The following is a 27,147-nucleotide window of genomic DNA, read 5'->3' on the forward strand; positions in this document are numbered from 1 at the left end:
AGCTAACAATTCCTGCTTCCCGCTAGTTGTCTTCACTTGGAATATTCTTCTTAGCTCTGACGGGAAAACTTTTAGTATGGCTTTATGAGAAACAGGTAATCTGAATACCTAACCTTAGAAAAAAGAAACTCCAGGATGTGAACTAAGGTCTACACACATAGCTATTTATCACCGCCTTATTTATAACAGCAAAAAAGGTGTGTGTGTTTGTGTGTGTGTGTGTGTGTGTGTATGCATGTGTGTGTTGGGGGGCAACTTAAATGTCCAAAAATAATCAAATACATTATGGTGTATGGGATATTATATAACAATTAAAAACGATGTTGACAAACTTTTAAAGATGTGGAAATGTTTATTCTAGAAAGGACTTAAGATGGCTTGGAAGATGCAGATATCCCAAAAGATGCCATACAAGCAAACAAAGGAAGAAAAATAGGAATAAAGACATAAAACAGAGTCAGAGATGAGGCTACAAAAACACCGTTTGGCTACATGTGGGCCACGAACCTGGCTCTTAGCTTTCCATCAGTGAGCACAGAAAAAATCTGACAGAATCACCATTTGGTATCCACAACATATAAACATCCCCTTGTGGGGAGAACTGCAGTTATTCCACATATGAACTTCTGTGGCCAGCCTCCCAGGAGGAGAGTATGAAACACTAAGAAGACACATCTGGCAGGTTTCCTAAGGGCGATTTATACTGAAATCCAGGATTAAAGCAATGGCTATTGCACCGGCCAACTCAGTTCCCTTGTAAGGAGCCAGGAGGTGATAATGCTCGTTTTTAGTTTTCTGTGAATCTACCTTGTTGCAGAAGTAGAAGTTAGAGAAACAGAAAGGCTGAAGTACATTTCAGTTAATCTTCCCCCAAATATCTTTTTTTATACTTCTGATACACTTAATGAACTTAAAGTTGTACTCACTGAAAAGTACCTGGAGTCAAGCTAATCTAGCTGTACAATTAAAAAGAGACTTATCAGGATGAATAATTAAGGGGCAGGAGTAGAAGCGGAGAGCTTAGTAAGAAGGCTATTGCAGAAAGACAGGAAAGCAGCGAAGTTCATAATGACGTAACAATAGTACTAGGAACAGCCATAGTCCTAATAATGAGTAATGTGACATTATATTGTAATAATAGCAATAATAATAACAACAAGACTTCCGGCCGAGATGGAGGCCTAGACAGACACTCTGCATCTCCCTTCACAACTAAGAAGGAATACAACTACCTCAAAACTAGAAACAACCAGAAGTTCCAAAAAATCAAACTACACGGAAGTCCAGCAAACAAAGATATAAAGAAGAAATACTCATCCAGACAGGTAGGAGGAGTGGAGACGACACAGTGTGGTGGTGGCAGTGGCAGCAGCGGCGGCAGCGGCAGCAGTAGCAGGCCGGCAGAAAGCACAGTCCCACGTTTTAAAAGTCAGGAGGGACAACTGGGGAGTGTTCCCAGCTCCTCACTGGACCTTGCAAGCCATGGTCCCAGTACTGGGGAAAATCAAGCCTCATTGCTTCTGACTGTGCAGACCAGTGGGGGTTGTGGTGGAGAAAGAAACTGCTGGTCTCTCAGCAGAGTCTGCTTGTTTAAAGGGACCCCAGGGTCCTAGAACATCCACAGACCCACCCACTCTTGGAATGATGGCCAGGGCAGTAGCTAGAGGGGCGCCAGTTCCATATGGAAGTGGGAGAGGTGCCTGGAAAAGGGGAGAGTGCTGAGCAAGCAGCACTGTTCCCTCTCAGGCCCCTCCCCCACATACAGCGCCACAACGTGGTGAAACAGGTCGCCCTGTACTGACAAATCCCTAAGGCTCCGCCCCTTACAATGTAACAGAAGCGACAGCTCTACCTGGGACGCGGAGGCAAACAAACACAGGAGCCTGTCAGAATGAGGAGACAGAGAAGTATGGCCCAAAAGAGGGAATGGATCAAGGTTCCAGTGGGAGAACTAAGCAACGAGGTGATAGCCAACCTCACAGATGAGGAGATAGACAACCTAACAGATGCAGATTTCAAAACACTGGTGATAAAGATACTCACAGGCTTGACAGATATGCTTGAGTATGGCAGACACATAAGAGAAGAAGTGAAGGTTATGCTAAGTGAAATGAACGAAAATCCACTTAAAACCAATGGTGAAGGGAAGGAAACCGGGGTTCAAATCAATGATTTGGAACATAAGGATTAAAAAAACAGTCAACCAGGGCAGAATGAGGAAGCAAGAATTGAAAAAAATGAGGAAAACTTCCCAAATTTTGCAAAGGAGATGGACATACAGGTCTGGGAAGCATGGAGGGTCCCGGGTGAGCTGGACCCAGAGGGGACCACACCAGGACACATCATGATTGAGATGTCAAAGGTGAAAGATAAAGACAGAGTCCTGGGGGCAGCAAGAGAGAGGCAGAGAGTTGCCTACAGAGGGGTAACTATAGGATTATCAGCTGATTTCTCAAAGGACACTTTGCAGGCAGGAAGGGACTGGCAAGCAGTATTCAATGTGATGAAAAGCAACCTACAACCAAGGTTACTCTATCCAGCAAAGCTATCATTTAGAATGGAAGGGCAGATAAAGTGCTTCCCAGACAAGGTGAAGCTAAAGGAGTTCATCATCACCAAGCCATTATTATATGAAATGTCAAAGGGACTTACTTAAGAAAAAGATCAGAAGTATGAACACTAAAATGACAACAAACTCACAACTATCAACAACTGAATCTAAAAAATAAAAACAAAATGTAACTAAGCAAACCAGAATAGGAACAGAATCATAGGTATGGGGATCATTTGGAGGTTATCACCTGGGAGGGGGTAGGGGGAGAAATGGGGAAATGGTGCAGGTGCTAAGAAGCATAATAGGTTGGTACAAAGTAGACAGGGGGATGTTAAGAATAATATAGGAAAGGGTGAAGCCAAAGATCTTATATGCACGACCCATGGATATGAGCTAAGAGGGGTGGGATTGCTGGAGGGAAGGGGGTACAGGGCAGAGGGGAACAAAGGGGGAAAAATTGAAACTACTGTAACAACACTTAAATATACTTAAAAAAATAACAACAGTATAAATATGTACAATGACCATTACTTGTCAGGTTTTGAACTGAATATGTAAAAACCAATTTTTAGTTAGATAAATTAGATTCCTGAGTCAAAATTTAAGTTCTTTCATTGACATCTTCTTTTGTTAATAAAAGTTAAGCCTAAATTAAAAACACAACACACATAAAGTTGGTCTCCTTCCTAGATCCTAAAAGTTTTGGTGACACTGTCCTATTCTATTCCTGTTACTAAGAAGATTAAGGGAAATGGACTCTACCCATTAGTGATCATATTCCAGCTACCGATCCCTTCATGATCACTCGAGAATATTTTAAAGATTTATTAATTTTTGCTTTGTAAAAGCAAGAATTGATTCTATCATAGGTCTATTGTTAAAAAATACTCGTACTTGGAGGGGGTAGGTGCATGACCTCACTATAATCATCATCATGACTACAATAGGAGGGGGAATCGAAATCATTTATTAGTTCTTCTTAACCTGTGCAAGGATCTACAAAAGAAACAAACAAAAGAACGGTTTTGAAACTATGGTGGTGCAGAAGCATCCATTCCTGAGTAATGGAAAGACACACTATCCATCAACAACAGAGCAGAGATGTACCCAGAGTGTCAGGAGTGAGGAGGCCACAGGAAAGAATATCAGAGAAGGATGACAATAAACTGGAACATTTTTTGAAACAGTTTCTACTCCAAGGAGGTACAAAGAATTCTGTGAATGAGTCAGCATGGAGATAATGGGGAAGTCTATGAAGTTCATAGGAGCAAAGGCTCAATAATACCCCAGAGGAAATTAGCCAAAAGCAAATGCCAGTGCATTTGTCTGATACCCTCCATTAGTGCAAACTGTCTGGCAGACAGCAGCAGCAGACATAAAAATATCTTGGTTTTAAAATCAGCACGGAAAAAAATGCATGAGCTCCTCAAAGCGTGAGTATGTGTGGCGAGTCTAAACTCAAACAGTCATTAAGAATAACCCATGTTTGGGACTGCTCAATGCTTTCTGCTATTTGAAACAAGACAAGGCCCACAGTAAGGAAATCAAAGCAGACGGACATCAAGGAGCTTGAAGCAAAAAGAATCAAGGGATGAGCTGAAAACCAAATAATTACGTAAAAATGACAAGCTTGAGGCGAAACTGAACCGGCCCTGAAGTGTGTGTGTGTGTGTGTGTGTGTGAGAGAGAGAGAGAGAGAGAGAGAGAGAGAGAGAGAGAGAGAGAGAGAAATATTAAAATGACATTTTTTTCTGGCTTAATATTCCCAAAACATTTTACTGTAAAAGATCTGGCCTGATATATCATCTAAATCTAAATACAGCTAAAGCCATATAATTCATCATAATTAAAAATTACTATCAGCCAGATGCTACACAACCGGCTGTGGTGGAGGGACTGGGATGTATGTCTGTGGCTGGGATGTCATGCAGCCTCTAGCGAGTGGATGCAGTAACATGGAGGAGCTGTAAGGGAACAAGCTCTTTTATCCCGCATCCATTTCAGAGCTCTGGGAAGGTGGTATCTAATCTTCAAAACATTTTCTCAATTACATTTGTAAAGTTCTTTGGAGTCTCAGGAAAAAGTTGCTATTTAACTTTAATTTGCTTTGGAGATATATTTATATATATTTATTTAGTAGAAAGCCTCACAGGCCTCTGAACAATCTCCAATAAATAAAATAAAGGAAAGCACTTTCCTTGCTTATAATTATCAGGCTTTGCGAAATCCCGAATAAAATCTGCAGAGGTGACAGGCTATGCCGAGAGGCTCTCTGTGGTCCACCTACTGCCATTCTCTGCCGCAGTTTCTGGAAGTTGCCAAGTAAACACCAAGTAGCGTGTCTAGAGAGAGAATTTATGTATTATATCCTCTTTGGAAGGAAACAACCAAGTCTTCCCGTGTCCAGTTTACGATTTCATCTTAGAGACAGTCAAGCATCTATAAACCAAGGGAAGGAATCCCACTTGGAGGCCTTGGCTAGGTGACCCAAGCACACTGGCCTCCTGCCTGGTTTCCTAATGATCAATCTGCCTAAAAGCATGTCAAGTGCGATCCATTCCCCTTGTCAGTTTCTGCATTTATTTGAGTATCTTGGTGGGTTTTCTTTCTTTCTTTCTTTTTATTTTATTTTTTTTGGCACTTCTTTGTCGTTTGGGATTACTCAACTGATCCCTCTAATGGCATACTTTATCTCTTTTGTATTTCTAATAAATAGTTCTTAATGACACATTGTTTTAGAATAAATGGATCATTTTCTATCTTTGTGTATTCTTCTACTTTATTTATTTAAGTACTTTAAGACACTTTAAAGCCAATCTTTTAAAGTGAGGGCCATTTCTTCAAGGCAGAATTTAATTTTTATTTTTAAAACAGTTGCACAGATGTAGAAACACTAAAAAAAGGTTTTTAATTACAAGAGGACAGCTTTTAAGGCAACTTTGAAATAATTCAATTAAACAACTTCAATTTATTTAATTTTAACTGTACAAAATGAATTCAGACACCGTAACAGCAAATTTCCATTAGGGAGAGGGGATGGGAATTATAAGAGTCACCTGGGGAATTTTTCCAACTCTGCATGCTGGTAGTTTGTCCTATAGGCTCTAGAAGTTTGGGAGGGGGGAATATGACATTCTGTTCCTGTTAGTAAAAACAAACAAACAAACAAACAAACAAACAAAACCCCAAAACTAGGGAAATGGAATTTGCCTCCGGGCTTCCTACTTATTCCTGACCATATTCTGGCTACTGTTCTCTTCATGATCATTCATAAAACATTTTAAAGATTTTCTTTATTTAATTAAAATAGAACTGTAAGATTGAGAATTGATTCTGAATGTCACAGATCTATTGTAAGGAAAACCTTTACTGGGGGCCATGTTATCAAACTGTATCATGTGGTTCTAGTTCACCGCGGTATACTCTTTTGGTGCAAAGAGGATCAGAAAAATATTTCAAGGAGAAAGGTTACACAAAAAGAATGAGTTTTCGGTTGTTTGATCCTGAAACACAGAAACATCTGGGCAGACGGGCTGGACCAGTCTGAGCCAGAGGCCGGCAGGCACTCGCCGCACCAGCCCCAGGCCAAAGCAGGCCGCCCTCATGACTCACCGGCAAGGTAGGATCCGGACCACATCGCTGGGCTTGTAGCCTTCGATGCACACAGCACAGTTGTCAAAGTCGGGCTCTGTTTCCTGCAACAGAGAAAGCAAACGTGAGCCTACCCTTGTAGCTTCACCTCCTGAGAAAATGCCCAAATAACGTGCCAAAGGACAGGATGCTTTGGAGCCAGGCTTCAACAGTCTGGGTGGCAGTTTTCTTAATAATTGACTGGATATTGGCTTAGTGTTCATTCCTTCTAATCTCCACTTTTTGTTTCTGAGTTCCACTGCAAGTGCTTTTCTGAGGAATGAATGGTTTATGTGCCATTGCTAATAATGCTATTTATTCCAATTAGAGGTAACGTAGCAAATACTTGAAGATGAGAAATACTATTTATGGAGAAATATCTGAATGGTATTTTATCTATCTATTCATTGGAAATCTAATGCATACAACTCTAAAACAGTGCTTCTAACTTTTTTCCCCCAAGTAATAAATCCCCTTTGATACTCCATAAAATATTACTTATATAATAGTCCTTATTCTTTTATTATGTTATGTTTCAGGAGAAAAATAAAAAAAATACTTTAAATTCCATAGTGATTTTAAATGAATGTTATCATATCAATAAGCTCAACAGCCTTTTTATATAGTTGAAAAACAGCAGCACATAATTAAGGAGACAAATCAATCATTCAGACTAGGGACAACACCAGGAACACATGTGAGTCATGAATCCCTTACAAGCTCCCAGGAGCCCCAAATCCACGTCTGCGATTCACTTCTCTAAACTTTCTCTTGGGGTGAAGAGAGACCTTTGGAGGCTGCAGGGGCGGACGGCACCACTTTGCTGTCCCTCCTAAGTGTGCTTCTGCTTTTGGCTTTATGTCCTCATTCTACAGCGAGGGAGGGCTGCCGGGGAGACTGTGGGGTTCTAGACATAGCACTTCAGGGGCACTAAATACGCTCCCTGCATTTACTGTAGATGCAAGCGGAGGGCATCACTCAGCACCTAACACTGTCTTCCCTGCAAAGATTCACGGGAAAACTTTTTCAAGTCCTAATACAGCAACAGTCATGAAAAAAAACCAAAAAACAAAAACAAACAAAAAACCCTTCTGGGGCACTGGAATAAGGTAATTAGCTACCAATTGAAAACTGAATATAATTTCCCCCTTTGCATTGGCTATTAGAAAGCCCCAATAAAAATTCAATTATATACTTTAGGTAATGCATTTGTATACTAATTTCATCCTAACTTTATATGTTTTTCCCACACTTTCTTTTTAATTTCTCATATTCTATCCGAATTACTCTGTTGTCCTATTGTATGCATTTCATAACGTGCTTCAAATTACATTCAGTAAAGATGGGTATAATAACAGATGCTTAGGGGAGAACTATTAGCATCCTTCTCTCTTCTACCCCGGTGGCCATTAAAGCCAGGAGCTTGTCTGAATAGCTCACCCAAAGGAAAAGAGGCTGTTACCTTGTCACCCTTCTTGATGGTCCTGACCTGGAGCTTGCTGATTGCTTTCTTTGCAGCATCTCCCAGTCGGCGCTGAAACATCAAAAGCTGCTTGTTAGTAATGAAGGCCTGCAATGCTGGACTTTGTTTCTGATAACATTTAATAAACCAGGGCGCCTATCTCTGTCTGGAATCATACACAAGGGGCGTGACTGTTAATGAAGAGGTCTGGAAGAGACGGGGTGGTGATATCTGTGCAAAGTGGCCCCAGGAACTGAGGTCTGTTAGAGGAAGCTCTTCATGGCCAATGTTAAGCCAGTGGCACATGACATGGAGAGACCCTGCTCTACAGTGACTTTAGTGCAGTTTACATCTATGCCATCTAGCAGAAAATAAAGAAGTTTAGTAATGTGCTATTCCAGCCACTTAATTTGGGACACGGAAATAATCACTCTAGAGTAGTTAGAATAAACTTCATTTCCTCTTTTTTCACAGACTTTATTGGTGTATTCCTTACAATTTGAAATTTTAAGAAATTTACTTTGCTTATGTACATCCAAACTAGGTTTATATTTAGTCTGTACTATGCTGTTACATCACATCCTTACATGACAATTTTGCCTCCTTTGTGTATGTTTAAGTGTTAATATGGGTATGGGGAAATAAAAATACATGTTTAATTTAACAAATAATGATAAAGCAAACCCCCTGGTTAACCACTATAGCCCACATCAAGAAATAGTGCATAAAATAATGTTACTTTCTAATAAGTGCTACGATAATGCAATGAGGAAAGTTGAGAGACAAAGGGGGTGGGAAAAGAATTACGTTTTAATCTGTGAAGGGAAAATGGATTGCTTCTGTGCTTGTGATTTTTTTTTTTTTACATGTTATATCATCTTCCTAGATACATGTACTATTTGTTATAATGTATATTTGCAGCACTAAAAGATATTCGAAGGACTGAGGTAAATGGAACAAACATTTAAACAGAATAAGCGTTTGCTTTCACTAATTTTGTTCTTCTTAGAAATAACATCAAGCTTCTTTCTTGTCTTTAAAATAGTCAACATATACGAGTGAACACTTCATTTATCCTAGGTACCATGCTAAAGCTGTATGTGTAGTATCTTTTATCTTTACAACAACTCTATGAGAAAAATGTAATCTCATAAAATGAATTGAGACTGATAGAGTTCATGTAAATCGTTTTAATATTATAGTATTAGTGAAAGGTTATTAGAATATGAATAAAATTAAGTCAGACTTTAAAGCCAAAGCAAAACTACCAAACTACCATTCTTATTATTCACCATCCACCCAACTGACCAATCATCCAGTTAGCCAACCAACTAACTTTTGCCCAGACAGCCAACTAACTAATCAGCCAGCCAGTCAATCAACTAACATTTGGCCAATCAGCCAACCACCCACTCAGCTAACCAGTTGGCAAGCCATCTAGCCAACCAACCAATGAGCTAGCCAACCAACCAACATCTGGCTAGCCAGCTAACCAGTCTACCAGCCATTCAGCCAACCAACTAACCAATTTGCTGGTCAACCAATCAAAATCTCTTAAGTACCTATCATGAGACACTTCCCTTAACACATAGTAGTTACAGTAAATAAGTAGAAAAAGAGATAGTCCCCTTGTTAATTTACTTCTCTCTTTGATATTTCATTTTTAGTTTTTAAAATAATCACTGGCATTTTTAACAGGAGAGTAAGTTCTGGCTGTTTCCTAAAAGGACACCTACCTATATACACTTGAGGTCTATGCAGAAGTCATGAGTAGCTAACAAACTAAGGTGGCAGGAAAAATAGGAAGAGTCTATAGTAATAAACACCAGTGGGGGACACAGAGTGAGAGGAAAAAAAGAATTGAGGTAAAACTAAACAGGATGCCACTCTCTTTTCTCTTCTCTTCCTCTAGTTATTGACTAATTACCCCTTTGTCTCAACCCAAGCCATTTTGAGGGGAGCCCATTCTAGATATCTTCCAGGAGAGAAGCTACCTCTGGTCTGAACCCTCACAGCACTTTGTCCCTCTGCTTCATGGCCCTGTGACAATATCTGCTATTTTTAAGATCAATCCCAGTTACTCCTCTCTCATGTATGCTCCCTGAGGACAGGACTGTGTTCATGTTTGCTTCCCATTAATATGAACAAAGCTGCCTTCAGTAACTGACACTGGATCATTCAACATATATTTCAGATCACTTACTTTGTCCCAGGCACAACTCTGGGTTTTGAGAAAAAACGGTAGTGAAAATACACATGCAAATTCCTGCTCTCTGTAGTGTACTATCTAGTGGAAACTCCATTAATGGTTGATGAGTGAATAAAATCTTAAACCAAGAGATTTTTTTTAGCATGGAAAACAACCTGAGATATTTAGCCAGTTAATGAAAAAACACGTGAACAAACCATAAGTAAAACATGTGGTTAGGTAAGCAAAGCTATGGTCCTGACTTTGGCAAAACCGGCCTGTCTCAACTAAGAGCTGCTTTTCACTGAAGAAGCCGGGGAGCAAGAATTGAAAGGCATGGAAAAGGGGCTACCTTTTACAGGGAATAAATGCAGCAAAACTGCAGAATATTATATTTACAATAAGAAATCTGGACCTAAAGTAAACAGGTATTAATTGTTTTAATTTTAAGTTATGAGCTCAGATATTTCTGTAATGTAATTGTGTTTAATTGGTATTATATAATATCTGGCCCCAATTCAATAAGTTAAATTGCTTTTTATTTTCAAAAGCCAAGCAGAGCAATTAGGCAGCAAAAATTATTTTCAAACAATGGTCATATAGTATACTCAAAGAAAGACCAACTTTTTAAAAGGAGGTGAACCAGAAATAATAATGTTTTCAAAATTTAATTTATTTAAAATAATTATTTCAGCAAATGAAACATGCCCTTCTTAAATATGAGCGTGTAAGGTAAATTCAAGGACTACTTCCTATCTTGTCCATATATTTAACTTTACTTTAGGCTATATGTGAATACAAATGCGGTATTTAAAGGTTTTAAAAAATTTTTATTTATTGATTGAGAGAGAGAAGAAGGGGTGATGCAGGGGGGGGAGTGGGGGAGTAAACTGCCTGACCGGAGATCGAACCTGCAACCTTGGCATATTGGAAAGATGTTCTAACCAACTATGCTACCCAGCCAGTGCTAAGGGTGGGGTATTTAAAATATATATACCTTTCTCCCCTCCGGGGTGGGGGGATGAAAGCCCTTTCCATGTCCTTTTAAAGGAAAATGCAAGCTGCCTTAAAAAAAAAAAAAAAAGAAAATGGTGTGTCTCTTCAGGAAATGTAAAGGGATTATGGCCAGCAGCAGAGTTAATGGTTAGTAATTCCATTACTGGCATTCCAGTGGCTGGGAGGTTAAAGGAGTTCAAAGGAGGACAAAGTCATTTGGGAGGTGGGCTTCTCAGATGAGCAGAACTAACAGCTGGAGAAACCAGAGTTAAAAAGAAAGCGATGAAGTCCTCTCAACATCAAGTCTATAAAGTCTTCCTCTCTGGGAGTCCTGAGAAATCAGATGAATCACAAAGGAAGAGAGACATGTTTTCCTTGATCATTCTGAAAAAAGTGGTATAATGCTACTTCTTTCTCTTGAAGGGCCTTGGGGCCAACCTCATTTCACATGGTCATTCACTTACACCTCTTTTCCGGAGGGGCGGGGCAATGTTTTGTGAGTGGCTAATGAAGGATAAGACCATCTGACCTGCCAGAGGCAGAACAGATGTTCTAGATGCCCTGGAGAACCAGAAAAAACCCACTCGGAGATACATATGATGGTGATAAAATGATGGCATGCTAGACTTTTCAGTAGGAGTCTAGATTAACAAAATAAGGGGAAAAGCACCATAAAGGTTAAAAAAAACGCTATCTGCACGTAGTCACATTTTGTCAGTATATGCACATCTCTATTTCTTTTTGACCTGAAAATGACACACTGAAATACTGACTTCTGAATAAAATAAGGACTCACTTTCTAACTAGTATGATTGGATCTCCAAAATGCAAACTAAAGAAATAATGAGTAAAAACATAAACAGTCTTAATAGAACAGCCCAGGTACAGCAATTGTAGCTTTTGTAGTTGGTCTGTCTCGTCTTTGGGTTTTTAATTGCACCAAGTATAAACGGGAGGAAGACCACAGGCCCTGCTCAAACAGAGCCTTGTATGGAGCCCGAATAGAGGACCAGAAATCTGTCACAAAACACACCCTTTCCTTTGAGGTTCTTAGAAATGCAGACTGCCCTGGCTGGTGTTGCTCAGTGGCCTGAGCTCTGGCCTGTAAATCAAAAGGTTGCTGGTTCGATTCCTAGTCACATGCCTGGGTCGCAGGCCAGGTCCCTGTTTGGGGTCGTGTATCTCTCGCATGTTTCTCTTCCTCTCCTTGTCACTCCCTCCCTGCTTTTCTAAAAGTAAATAAATAAAATCTTAAAAAAAAAAAAAAGAAAAGAAAAAGAAAGGCAGACTAACAGGATACTGATGGAAGACTAACTCCTCAGGTGGAGTTAGGGATCACATCGGGTTACAGAGGCCTTCTGTTTCAGGGGTCTCTCGCTCATCCAGGGGGCTTCTACAGATTTTCTCCAGTCCAACTAGATCCAAATCATGCTTTTCACTAAAGTTTATCAGGAACTGGGCCATCTTAGTAATTAGATTTATCCATCAATTTAATCTAAGTGAGTATAAGAAAGTATTTACTAAGGTTATTGGTTCCTTGACAATACTGAAGATAAACAGCTTCAGGGAAAATAAAAACACAACCATTTATTAAAAGAACAAAATCCTACATAAATGCTGGCAAGGAGGGCAAAAAAAAACCCAAAAAAACCCCACACTTCAGTTCAACTCAAGACATAGAAATTAGTGACCTGAATATTTAGGAAATGGAGACAAATAAGACACCTTGCTCTTGTCCTTTTCTGTTATAAACAAACATGCAGTGAAGATGACTTAAAAAACAAACAAAAAACTAGGAACTGAAGGACACCAAAACAGCATGAAAATCAAGTTTATGTTCTATCTCATTTGATTGGATTATTCTGTAATTACTGGTAGTTGTATTTTATAATCATGGTTATCATCACCACCACCAGGTGGAAAAATAACAAAGTGTTCTTATGTTCTAGGTGAAGAGAGGACACTGTAAACATAAACAAAGTTGGTCCCAGTCATCTGGAACGTCACATGACCATGGGTGATGATGCAGACACCTCCCTCACTCGCTCTAATACATAATAATGATCCTCATAGGGCCTGGCTGAGGCAACAGAACTCACTGCACAGCTGTCCATCAATTTCTACACAGTAGATCACCATTCCATAAATCTAGAAAGATGGATAAGAGACCTAGACTGACCTCTCTGACAGCTGTGGTGACCCCGTACAGTGATGATGTCACGCCGTTTGGGCACATGTGATGCGAGATAAAAACATCAGGGTTACTTTTCATGGGAGGTGTTGTAGAGAAGGCAATGGCTTAGAAGTTAGAAGATCCAGCTTTTAGCCCTATTTCTGTCCCTAACTGGGTGACTTTGGCCAAGTTGCTTAAATATTCTGGACCACAGTTCCCCTTATTAGTAAAAGTAGGTATGTAGAGTCAGGTCATTTCCAATTTTGCCAGCTCAGGATTTTCTTCCATACAGGACAGAGCTGGAAGGCAAAGATCCTTTGAGACTTGAATTATCTGAACACAGCAAATCAAAGGCTAACTGCCGCACTGAATACTTCACAGATACAACACATACTTCGCCTTTCTGTCCCTGAGAGGGCTCTGAACTTTCTCCAGGGGAATGTCACAGACTGTTTTGGTTCTCGCTCTTTTGGAGACAAAAGCACCTCTCTCTGCCTGATCTGACCCTGCGGCACTTGGCATACTCCTTTCCCTTCCCTTCCTCTTTCCCTGTGACATTCAAGTTTGTCTTAAATTCCAGACAAACTCGTTCCAACATAACTTCAGGACCCACATGTGCAAATGTAGTCAAAGGGTCATGGGCCATGAACATGCAAATACTAGGAGAAAGTATTCACAGAGGGAACTCTTTCAAGAAAACTTGATTGAATGTCATTACCAGGCCTCAGATAAAACAACACAAAACAGGTCTGGTTTCCTTGGATTAGCCTCAAAGGCAATACTGTTTGCGAACAAGAAAGAGCCTTACGCAGCTTATCTGATCTGCCCACATTTGAAATAGCCGCTGATCTGCCCACATTTGAAGCAGCCGCCATCCGCTGAGAGTCCTGCGGTTTTCAGGACACAGACCCAGCCTTGTGTCTGAGATGGGATGTCCCAGGAGACCGTGAGACGATGTCCCAGAGCATCACCAGAAGGCAGGCGCACCGGCCACAGCCACAGCAGGAATGCTGCTTGCTGGCGTGGCTCTGCCATCGGCAGGGTTTCTAAAAACAGGAGAGGAATGAGTGAACGGCGGCCAAAGTGGCACATCTGGGGAAGGGGGGCAACCTGGCCTCTTAAACTCCTGGGGGACAGGGAAGGCCGCCCACGGTGCACATTGGTGTTCAGGTCAGGCATCTGTCATGCACCTGGCTCTCTGCCTCGGGGTTCAAGGGGAGGTCACTAGGAGGGAGGTGATGAGTTAGGTAGAATGAAGAAGAATCTTGAGCCTCCTCTGTGGAGCCCCGAAGATGGGGAGCCTTAGACTAGATACTAGAAAGGACTTAACAACCAATCCTTAATTCTAAAGCCAGAAAGGATCAAATTCAAACAGTAGAATGTGCTCAGTGTCACTTGTGCATTTTTTTTTTTTTTTTTTTTTTTTTTGGTAAGAGAAAACATATCCGTTAGTAGCAACTGATTTAATAAATGTAACATATCCAGAAAAGGAAATGTTATACAGTCATTGGAAATAAGAAGGCACCTTGGACTGAGTGTTGATATAAATTAATCTCCATGGTACAGTGAGAATTAAAGGCAGAGAGTTAAGTGTGCCCTTATTTGTTTATATACACACATACATGCAAACACACACATGTTTGCAAGCACATAAAATGTCTCTAGAAGAGAAGAAATTCCAGGCAGAGAATCTGGGTAACTAAGGGGCACACATGGGAAGGAGATTACTTTTCATGTTCACCATTTTACACCCTTTGCAAGTTACACCAGATGTATGTATTATCTGTTCCAAAATTAATTGCTTTTTGAAATAGCTTTTATTTTTTATCTCCTTTTCATCCACCACAAGAAGGAAATTCTGGCTCTTCCCAAATTATGCTGCCACTATTAGCAAAATCTCAGCTCACGTCCCTTTTCTCCTTTTATTATGTGCTAAATAAATAATTGCCCCCAAAATGAACAATAAGGAAGTGGGACAAAGCACCTGCAACTTACAGGACAGTGCTAGTAAAACATCAACATACGTGGGTTTGGAAAAGATCTGAAAAACTACAGAGCAAATATTAAGTGCTTATCTTGAGTGGGGGTCTAAGAGGTCATTTTGGTTTTGTCTTGGCATTTTCTGTGATTTCCAAAGTGTATACAGTAACCTGTCTTACTTTTGTAATAATTTTTAAGTTAAAAAACAAACAAACAGAAAACCTTTCTGCGACTCACCTGGTTCCTGTCCCTGGCATTTGCATATCGAAACCTCTGGATATAGTAGAAGACCAGCCACGCGAGGGAGATGATCATCAGGACGATGAAGGAGATGGAGACAAACACAACCGACGTGCGGCTCACGTACTTCTGCAAGTTGCGGGTTCCGATGGTGATGTACATCGTCACGGTGATGTTTCTTTCCAGCAGGCTGACGATCTCCTTCCCTTTTATCTCGGGAATCATTATGGCCACGATGTCTTCTACGCCTGTTGACAGGGACAAGGCCATATGGGTGAGAGGGGAAGAGAGGGGGATAGAAATAAGAGTGAAATGTCTGGACAAAGGAACGTGCAACCAAATAACGACACTATTTTTCACAGTTCTTTGCCAGATCTAATAGCTGGGTCTAATTCTCAGATCTAACAGTCAGAAACTGAGTCCAATTTTCTCTTTCTTCCGCTTCCTTGGGATGCTACTGTCTTGTATGTGAGAAAGGAACCTAAAATGAATCAAAAGCTGGGTACCAGTGAAGTCATGATCAAGCTATCCTTCGACTGTCCCAGGGGTTGTTGACCCTGGTAAAGGTAGACCCTTCCCAACTAGTCCAAGTTCACAGTATTATGTTACATTTCACTGCAACCCCCCTGAGGAGGGATAACGGTACTCTGTGCCCCACGTCACAAGGGTAAAATGCAGTTCTATGCCACCCGTCTGCCGGCTTCTTCTCTTCTTCTACAATTCGGACACCATGCCTACTTGATCACAGATTTTTATTTACCATTTTCAAGGCAATTTTCTCCTATAGTAAGTACCCAAAGCAACTCCAAATATGGTTTCTTAATGAGCTCTAACATGACTTGACAACATAATGGTCTCAGAACTACGTTCTTCCACTTTACCTAATTCAGTGTGAACTGCTGGTGTATCCTCATACTGAGCAAGGAAAGACGGAGGCTGAACAGATAAGCCCAGGATGGTTTCATCTCCACTCCCAAACACTCCCACCACAATGCCCCATTACTGGACAGCTGGCAGCAAGAATGGCAACCTTCTTGGGTCTGAGTTATCTGGGTCATTGTCCCTATTCTTCATGACACTATGTGAGGCATAGGTTCTTGCTGAGGAGTTCTGGGCCTCTACAAGGGGTCCTTAGTAAGGATATGATACCAGCTTCAAATGAACCAATTTGACATGTTGTTGTGACTGATCCATGGACTATTGTATCTGTTTCACTGGGATAGGTTCTCAGGGGTCACCCAATTCAAATTTATGCCCACAAGGCTCTTTAAGAGCCCCAGTTCCATATGGATATATCCTATTATCTGGGGTCACTACAAATTAGACAGCAAATGTACAATCAGGATGTTGTAGCTTAGGGACGAAATTAAACACCACTATAGTTGCTTAAAGCTGGCCTTATCCACATGCTGAGGTCAGCCAGTTAGATGGAACCTCCAGATTATATTTGCTCAGGACATTGCAAGTCTCTTAGAAGCTATTCAGGGCTTTCACTTGACCTTGATCTCTATGCAGGTTTTCAAACCTGCATAGAGATTTCACTAAGGCTGAATAAATACTTTAAAAGCTAACTACAGACAAAGGTGTCTTTGTATGATGCATCAACTATATATTTCTTAAAATTCCAAAAACCTTTGCATTCACCCAACTGTAAGATCACAAAGCCACACAGGGTTTAGATTTAGCTGTTAACTTCTGGGAATTACTGAAACTGATGGCTTGAATTTCAACTCTGAAGAATTTACTGACAATCCCAATGCTCTTCTTTCCATGTTTACTTTGGCTAATGGCTGCATGTGGTCTGAGGTTTTGTGACGTGCTGATGCTGCTGGCAGGTTTTGTCTCTACAGAAATAACTTCTTTGTATACTGGACTAATCTGGCCTAGCGAGGCGCACCCTGGTGCTGTAGTCATTTTAGAGATATTTAAGTAATGGTAGAACTGTAACTTTTCACTTAATTTATTCCCTTATGTATATTTTTTAAAGCATGTCTATTCAAAGCTCTAGAATAAGATGTTTTCTGACAGGGGGATATTGGGGTTAGTTATGAGATTTGTATGCTCAGACTTGGCATAGGTTTTCTATGTTTTAGTAGCCAAATTTTATTATTATATTCCTTTATGGCTTGTGGTTTTGACACTCTGCTTAGGAAGCTTCCCACCAAAGAGGACAGTAATACTCATTTAAAATTGCTTTTCAAAACCTTTTAGTTTTACTTTTTGCATTTAAATCTTGAACAACCTAAATGTGATTTAATAACAACACAACATGTATTAAGCTCTTATAATGTGATGGGCAGAGAGGAGACAGAGAGGATGCAATTTCTTTCCCCCCTAAATTCTTAGACATATTGGGATCTACTATTGGATTTTATTTTACTGTTATGTTGACCTATCTTTTGCTGAACCTACACCAGGCTATTTGAGTTGTTTAGACTTTCAACATATTTATTATCTGGTAGCCTAACTCTTCCTTCACTGATTTTCTCCTTACATTTTTCCTATTATATACTAATATTAAAGCCCATAGGGTCTGACGGTAAAGAGTCAGGCTCTGGAACTGAGCAGCCTGTTTCTAACCCCAGCTCAGCATTTTAAAAATAGGGAACCAAAGTTTGGATATCCATGAAGTTCTAAATTACTCATCATCCACTTCCAGGAACCGGAGAAAACATTTTCTCTTCCTGTAGGGTAAAGTATAATTAACTATTTTAAACACACTACCTGTGTTGCTCATAACCACTGTTGTGTCTTCATGATACATGACTTCCACTCAGAAAGACCAAAAATGGCAAAGGAGACGTCGTATACACCTGGACTTGAGCCTTCTTCATTGTCAATACTGATCATGAAGTTCTAGGGTTGATGATGGTAAAAAAAAAAAAAAAAAGATGGGATTCTGGGACATTTCTCCATGCACTTTAGACTGTATATTGTGCATTTATCCCAGTAGAAATAGTCATTAAGAACTTAGGTGCATAGGGTACCCTAAAACAGCACCAAGTAAAATGGATTTGGATGAATTACCTGGCTGATCTGATCGATGCACAAAGTCCAGAGCAACACGCGACTGTAGGATTGAATCTGTTTCAATGAGACGCGTGCACCAGTGCAAGTTATCAGACGATTTCCTGATCTTTGCTTCATCTTGGCATGTGCAGCCAGTGTCAGGGAGAAGCCAGCAGACTCGCCCCAAGTTCACTGTGGTGTCCTGGCTTTTGAGGGTGTGTGAGGGAGGGCGGTCGGGGGTGGGGGGAGCAGAGCAGGGCTGAGGAGGGCAGAGAGAGCTGAGAGCCCAGTGGAGCCATCTCCTTCAAGCTAGTGCTGCCCTATGTATCTGACCTGCGACCCACCTGAGGCTCTGAGACTCCGGGAAGAGCGGTAAACAAGCAGCATACTTTGTATGCATAAATGCTACACACAGGTCTTGCTGTTTGGGCAATTCCATGTTCACTGTGATGCCTAGTCTATGATCAATTGTGTCTTTTTGCAGAATGATGTCAGCTGACCATCACTTCACACTTATGACTGATCAGTTATGTAATCATTGTGAATTCTGGAAGAGCTCCGTAACCCTGGAGAGAGTGAGTGACCAGGACACATGGGACTGGCCGCCAGACAAGTGCCCTGTGTATTCAGTGCCTCCTTTTCCCAGGAGGGAGTTCGATGGCCATTGCTTAATTTGATCTCCGCAGACAAGTAAGGAATCAGAACAAAAGTTCAGAAAGAATGTTTACTAACCAGGAAATCCTTTACCGATAAATTCAAAACCAGGTTGTTTAAGCATCGCATTGATAGACTGTCTGCAGCCCCAGCACAGTGCTAGCCATTTAAAGGGCCAGCAGCCCCATTCCTCCCTGGGCGTCCTGGAGGGTGGTAACGCCCTCCTACTGGTTCACACGAGCAAAAGCCCCTTTTCAGCATCCTCTGTCTCCCCTAATCTTTACTCACTCACTGATGGCCCTTTAGCATTTAGGCAATAATAAGAGAAGGCAGTTTCCATTTATAGATGTTTTCTATTTATACACTTAGTATCTACTGTTTTTTAATAGTCAGCTCCTGATAATCATTTCTTCTCAAGTAAGATGATAACATATGTGAAATAATTTCAAAAACTGCAAAGTACCATATAAATGTCAAGTATTACCATACTGTGCATTAGTTTAAAAATATTTTTCATAAACATAGATACCAAAATCTAAAATAAAACATTCACAAATAGACTCCAAAAATATAGTAAATAAAAAATAAATCTTTTTTACCAAGGTGAGACTTAGAAAGATGATGGTGATTTAACATTACAAAATATATTAACGCTTTTTAGAGCATTAACAAATTAAAGGAATAAAGCATATGATAATCTTGTGTGGCTCATTTTCCCCCAATATTTGGCCTCTTATATGTCTAATAGTGTTCGTGTTGTCACCAAGTACATGCTGTCCACTGAAGTGTTAAACCTCAGCCTCCCTTGCAGCTAGCTGGGGCTCTGTGATTAATATTTGGTTCTCAGATGTGAGTGGGGATGATGTTAAGTACTCCACAGTCTTACCCATATAGGGCTAAGTATGTGCACTCCAGGCCCTTTATATTGATCCTTAATTATCTACATTTTGGGGGGTATATGTTCCATTTGTATTCAGAAACATTGTGTCCAAAAACATCCTTTGTTGGTGAAGTGCATTTCAATATGAAGTGCACTGGATCGTTTAAGTGGAGATGGGTCATTACAGTCAGAGGCAGACACTCAATAACAACTAACTTTCATGAGATCAAAATATCCTGAAAGGAGACGCTAACAATAGCCAATTTTATTTTTCTTGAATGGGTCCTCAGCTACATTTGAGGTGACCAATGATTCATAGTTTTTAAAAATATTCATTATTTTTTCTGATTTACACATGTGCAGAATATTCTATAAATTTTTGATAATTGTAGGAGGAGTAATAAATATAAAATAAGGTCTTTTATTTAGAGACTCCCTGGTGGCATTTTCTTAGAACACAGTACATCAGATTTATAAAAACCCTTATGTTTAGTTCTTGTGAGAATTTAAGTGGTTAAAAATAATATAATAGAGTTCAGGCTGATATAAAGCAAATCACTGAATACTATATTGATTTTTTACAACAATTCAGTTTTTACTAAAGAAAATAATCATGCTTAAAGAAACTTCTGCTTCCATATAAAATTCTAATTTTAGTTTGGACAAAAACCAATATTCATGTAAGTCTCAGGATGAAGTGAACTAGTGGAATCACAGGATAGGATGCCATGTGAGACCAAAGTCCCTCAGTATTTGTCTCTTCCTAATAATCTGATAAATGAAATAAAATAGCAGAATCATTTACCATAACTTCTAGCTAAGTGACCTTGGAAAATTTTCTAAATCTTTAAAATTCAGATTCATTATCCTAAAAACTCTAATAGTAAATGTACCTGGCCCCAGGGGTTGAGTGAGGATTAAATGAAATAGTGCATATGAAGAACACAGAACACAGTAAGTGCTCAATAAATACATAAGTTCTTGTTACCATAACATCACCTATCAAATAATTATTTAAAATATTCCAGGCAGTATAAAACTTGCACTTTGACCGACAGAGCTAGTGTAGGGGTGAGAAGGAGCACATCAACCTTGGCTTCCCCTGGCACCCAGAAACAAAGATGGAGCTTCCGGACAGCCTGCAGCACCTGAATGCTACAGAGACGCCTCTGAACAGCTGAGGACCATGAGGCCCAAACTGAGCCAGCTGCCATTTCTGCATCATGAAAGGGTTAACTTCCACTGCACATTGGTCAATGAAAGGAAACTCCCAGGCAGATAATTAGAAAATTAATGTCCAAAGGAAAAAAAATGAACATAACCCGGTTAACAATGAATGGTTCAACTCCTATTTTTCTTCTCTTAAAGGTGCAAAAAATAAAAATTGTTTAAGTTTTCATTTGAAACAGTCATATAATCTAAGCAAACCTGGATTTGTATTTTGTTTTGCTTTGAACTACTGGGGTAATATTACATCAATTATTCTCCACAGACTATTTTAATCATGCATGGCAGGAACTTAAAACTACAATTAAAAAACAATCATAATATCTTAGATCTAATGAAGTTATAGACATTTATGGCATACTATTATGTACCATTGCACAGAATAGGGAAGTATACATGAAGCATCTCTTCTCACAATTTTTGCTCATTTGTTTGGCAGAAGTGATCCAGAGGTCCTAATTCACTGTGTCAAAATTTATGACAGAGACCTAAAACTAAACAGGAATCAGGAGAGCCTGTGGGGGCAGCTGTCACACTGTCTGTCACTGCCAGAGCCCTACCGGAAGAACTCTATGTTTACAACATAGCTATATGGTGGCAGCCACCCCGCCCTTGACTTCCTCTTCCCCTCTGTAAGGTACTTCCTCTTGTTCCAGGCGGAATTGGCATGTGGCTCACCATGCGCGCACTTTCCGGATTGCAGTCTTTTCTTTTTCTCAAATAAGTCCTTTTTGATGATGGCCTGTGTAGCTGACCTTTGTTTTCTGGTCAACACCTGTATAATTATTACATGCCACATTCCTTGAGCCATCTCTGCTTCTTTTTAGACAATTCTCCGGAGTTGTCTTCTCTAGTCTTTGAAAACTAGAAGGGAGATCTCTTGTCTATTAAAGATCCAGATCGGAAAATCCCTTTCTTAAGAGCAATTAACGTTTACTGTTGTGGTTTCTAGAAGCTGGAAAACCCCACATAGCTTTCCCTATGGCAAGATGATAGGGGCTACAGATTCAACAAAAACTATGAACATATGAGAAAACATAGCAGAAGAGGGACAGACCTTGATATAACTTGGTGGATATAAATAGGCTTCTCAAGGATCAGAGTTCAAACTCCAAACAAGTGGGAAACGCTGCATTTCCATCATTGCAAAGCTCACATATTCTCACAAGCGGTTCTCAGATGTAGCGATGCTTCTTGATACTTCCCTTCATAATTCCTTCCATATTTCTAAGTAATATGATTATACTGATATTTCTTGGATTATCAAGTTTGGACATTTCCTATTGACATCTTGCCATAGTAGATGAGGACTTAATTCACACTCACTCTACCTGTGTCCCCACCTCCTCCCTCACTGGAGGAATCAACAGTACTCGATACAAAGACTGTTCACAGGAGAGCCAGGTAGTACATTACAATTACGCCCATTTGCTTTGTTTTTCTTGAAGTAAGTCATTGCATCATTCCTTTATTTGCCTGGTTTTCCATATTTCCATTGTTATTTTTCCCACAAATGCTCCTACCTCTGTCATATGCTCACCGATAACATTTTCTACATTCCTCAAACACATTATAGTTCCATTTGTCTGTCTGACTGGGACACTTCCCTCCTGGACCCCACTGTTCTGCCCCAGTGTGGACTGGTTGCCGGGAAGCCTGATAGGCAGCTGTCGCTTGGGGGCTTGTCTTACCCGGTGATCTAGTGGTGGCAAAACTTGACTTCCCAAGTCAACTTTTAAAACTTATTTCTATTTCGCAGACATATAGTGTATTACGTAACAGCCAAGCTATATGACCAACACCACAAAGAATCAAACATTTGGCACAGTTAAAATACTAATGGGTAGTTCTTAAGAATATTGACAGTAGAAAAAGAGTGTCCTTATTGGAAGCATTTTGACTGACCTCCCGGCAAATGCTATCGCCAGCCATAGAAGCCTTTAAGTCTCACTGCTGCCCGAACCTGGTGGCTTTCACAGTGACCCTAAGTCTGGAGTATACAGGTGCTGGTGTCAGCAATATGCCCAGGATGACTTTTGTTAAACCCCTAACTTTCAAGCTCATCACTGTTGAAAAATGGGACTAAGAGGCCTTGTCTCAGGTAATGCAGACCCAGGGCTGATGGTGATGGCCTTCTGGCTCCTGCTTATCTGATCTGTGCACCCACGGACATCGGCAGTTGCTGGCTGACCACTGAGAGAGGTCCCAGGTGTGGGCAGGGCCATGAAAAGCTGCTGCAGAGCCACAGAGTTCTACTTCCGGGAGCCACCCAGAGATTATGTGTCAAGTCCAACCTCCACATTTTACAGCAGAAAAAAACTGAGGCCTAGGGACTGAGCCAAGACAAAAAGCGGGTTGGTGGCAGCTTGACAGCAGGCGTTTAAAAACATTCGCAAAGAGGAAACTAACTGATTGCTAACAGATCAGTTATGATCTTGCAGATGGGTGTTGTTATTTTGCATAAGCTAAGCTTCCTGGAAGAAGTAAGATCATTTAAATATTCATGTTAACAAGGAGAACATTCTAAAGTGTCCTAAATTAAATTACAGCAGACCAGAGGGTGGAAGGAAGAAACAAGAGAGATTCTTCAGTTAGCTGTAGGCTGAAACCAACAAAAGACTGATAACATTCCTGAATGTACCTCTAAGCTTTGAATTAACTTCCTTCCAGGCAGGTATTTCTGCAATTACCCAGACAGGGTAGTCAAATAGCTGACCACCAGGTGCGGACGCATTTTGCTTATGTGTGATATTTCCGACTGTTGCCCAAACCAATCCAAAAAGAGGAAACACACCTCCCTTATTATAGACTCTGCACCCACCCCCGAACACGCCCCTTCACCTTCTCCCACCCCTTCATCTAGAGCCAGTGTAAATGCTTTCAGAACAACTCACAGATCCTCCTTCCCCAGCCTCTCTGTAAGAAAGCGTGATCAATCCCAGGACGTTGGACTGTCTTCTCCAGCCAGGCCTGTGGCTGGTGGTTCAGAATGCATGCCCCACGACCTGGTCCTTCTTCTGCAGAGCGTATCGCTCCATAAACCCTTTCTTCCAGAAAAGCTTTCGGCTTTGGAAGCTTTGGTTTAATGATACAGATAATTCTAACCTTTGGGCATTGATTCTGTAATACTATAACAATATATTACACATAAATGTGTAAACTGAAGCATCCAACTCACCATCTTCCTATTTTTTTTTTAACCACATGCAAAACAAACCTTGAGGGCCTTTTAATTATTTACCATCTGGCTTTGGAGATGATAGGGCCTGGAGCAAATCATAGGTAAATGCTGACAGTCAGGCTGGTTCTAGCAAGACCCGGCCAGTTATGGTTGCTGGTGCACTGAGAAATTACAACCATTTTTACTTCCTGTTCAGACACAGAGTCCTTAGACTTCGGACGTAGGTCACTGACTTATTTGCATAAAGAGACTGGCCACTAACAACAACAAAAAAAGACAACGAATGGAAAAATGAAAACTAACTGTCATTTCCTTCTTTTGGACCTGGTTTTCAGCATGTGTTTGTTTTCAGCGTGCATTTGAATTTTCCAAATTATAGCGAGGCTATTCTAAGAACCCCTGCTAACACACAGTCACTTTATCATTTATATCCACTGTGGAACACAGGTACACAGCGTGCATCCTAACCACCGGGGAGCCACGGGCCTTCTCTGACACCCCTCCTGGGCTTTCCATATGCTGCCTTCACACCACACAGAGGGATCGTTATTCGGGGCTAATTATTTCCTTTTGCTGACTCTAGAAATGACTACTTGTTCTCTCTTTAATAAACAACTCTGAAGTGAAAGCAAAGGATAGCTTTATTGATCAGATTTACAGTTTTTATTTGGAAAATCATTTGCAAGTATTAGTTCTGGAGCCTCAGAACCATTCTAACAGATTACAACCATAAAACTTCATTTCCTCACGAGAAACATTCCACTCGGAATGTCAAGACTTCAGCCTTAAATAAGATTCTAATGAAGTCAAAAGACAGTTACAGATTTGGGTTGCTGAGCAACCGATAAAACAGCTTTGCAAATCTGAAGCAAGTAAATGTATTCTAACTGAAATTTAAGAACAATAATTTCTGTGGAAATAAAATTAATGAAAAGATAAATTTTGAGAGTAAAGAAAAAGCACATTGATTGCTCCCAGCATAGTGATAGAATAAATAATTTTAAGTGTAGAAAGACTAGAACCGTGTTAGTGCTCCTATCTGCAGATGGGGTCATTCAAGAACTGAAATTCTTAAAATAATGCAAAATGTCATCTGAAAATCCATACAATATAGTAAATCTGTCTTGCTCCTAGGAGGAAGGGTTTTACGGACATGAAAAATTCTGCCAAGTTCTCCGATTCCTTGTCACAAAAGAATGTGCAGTAATGATTCCAACTTCAGTTCCAGTTATTTACAATTTTAGTATACTTGGGGGTATTTTCACGTGCCGTCTTCTTAGCCTTCAGCATTTGCATCTGAGTACATAGGCATTTTCAGACAAATTCACTGGGGATGAGGAGATCAAGAGTTCACCAGGGATTGGGAAGAAAAGAGGAAGACAAAGGAGAAGGTTGCACAGTGAAGCGGTATCTCGGGGCAGGCATGGGAGACATAAACGTGCTGCAGCACCATCAGATAAGCCTTGGCCTTGGCCTTACCCCCCATGGCTGGTAGCAGGAGAGGAGCCTGGTCAGTACCAAAGCCACTGAGAGACGAGCCACGATGTGCTCCACCTTTACTGCTATAAGTCATGTTTTTCTCAGCATGACAAGGCTCTCTGACCCTGGTCCTTCCTGGTGAGGAGGAGGCACTCAGATATGGCTGTTTCAAAGGATGAGCTGGTCAGGGAATGAGAAATCCTCCTCCCTGTCCCCCACTCCCGGACAACTCTGGAAGCTGGTGTCAGTCCTGCATGGCAAGGGGGTCTTCTTCCTGTTGGGGGAAAGAGCTGGGATTGGGTGGACGGTCGCCTCTGGCATAGGAACGGAGGGATGCCCCTTGAAGCAGAGCAGCAGGGAACCAGACCAGGTGAGAGGAGGAAAGATGATGCTTCCCTCGGGGTGTCAAAAGCAGTCTGGTGGGTGTAATTAGTTTCCCATTGCTATGACAAATGACCACAGATTTAGTGGCTTAAAACAAGACTAATTTATTACAATAGCTTATTGATGTAGGGCTCAGAAGTCTGAAATGGGTGTCACAGGCTAATATCAATATCTGGGGGCTTGAGGACAGAAACCCTCTCCTTGGCTTTTCCAGCTTCTAGGGGCGGTTCGCATTCCTTGACTTGTGGCCATGTTGCTCCCACCTCTGTTTCCCTCGTCACATCTCTACCTCTCTCTCTCACCTCATGCCTCTTTTTTTTTAATAAGGATCCTTATAATTACATTGGCGAATCCAGGTTAATTTCCTTACCTGCAAAGTCCCTTATGCCATACAAGACAGCATATTCACAGGTTCTGAAAATGGGGCAGGGGGCAGCATGCTGCCTACCAGACTGAAGGGGGAAGTAAGACATATTTCTGGAATAGGCCTCCCAGGGACAAGCAACTAGAGCCATACGATTATAGTGAGGGCCCCTGTTTTTCCCAGGTGTTGACATGGCTGGAGAAGTACAATTATTTATGATTTCCCTAAGGCTTTCATTCTGCTTGAACAGACAGACTTCAGCCGGGGGCCGATTTCAATAAACATTGAAGCTATTATTTCTCAAAGTTGAGAAGGAGAGTTAACCCCTGTCTCCCCTCTCCTTTCCCTCACCCCACTAGTTGCTATTTCACACTCCACACCCCAAACCCAAATCCTAACACACTAGCAGGCGTCCAGCCATGAGCAAGATCCTGGGGACAGAATTTTAAGGAAGGCAGCGACACTCTATAAAACACTGGCCAGGAAGGTAGACAGGCCTGGTCCATTTTGGCATGAAAATAGTTGCATGTGTCAGGGTTTGGTGGCGTAACAGTGATAATTTGCTTTCTAGGCCCTAGGAATAGCATCTGAGAATGTAAGAGCTTTCCAAATAATTATTTGCTCCATCTCAGCTCCCTCTAGACCTTTGCAAACCACGTGGAGGCATGCATGCACGCTTCCAGTCTCTCCAAGAGAACTGCTCACGGAAAGGATAAAAACAAGAGCCAGCAGAGTAACCGCATTTG

The 27,147-nt window shown here is 40.8% G+C and overlaps 1 protein-coding gene across 1 annotated transcript in view; it reads right to left on the minus strand.

The window, feature by feature from the left end:
- RNF150 (ring finger protein 150) overlaps positions 1-27,147 on the minus strand; it is a 158,447-nt gene that overhangs the window by 43,993 nt on the left and 87,307 nt on the right. The window contains exons 2-4 of the mRNA XM_090290323.1: positions 15,221-15,471; positions 7,647-7,718; positions 6,167-6,249 (exon numbers count right to left, since the gene is read on the minus strand). Of these exons, the coding sequence (XP_090146449.1) occupies positions 6,167-6,249; positions 7,647-7,718; positions 15,221-15,471 (406 nt within the window). The remainder of the gene's footprint in view (positions 1-6,166; positions 6,250-7,646; positions 7,719-15,220; positions 15,472-27,147) is intronic.

Source organism: Furipterus horrens, unplaced genomic scaffold, assembly GCF_987537825.1.
Source record: "Furipterus horrens unplaced genomic scaffold, mFurHor1.1.pri manual_scaffold_10, whole genome shotgun sequence".
Taxonomy (NCBI): Eukaryota; Metazoa; Chordata; class Mammalia; order Chiroptera; family Furipteridae; genus Furipterus; species Furipterus horrens.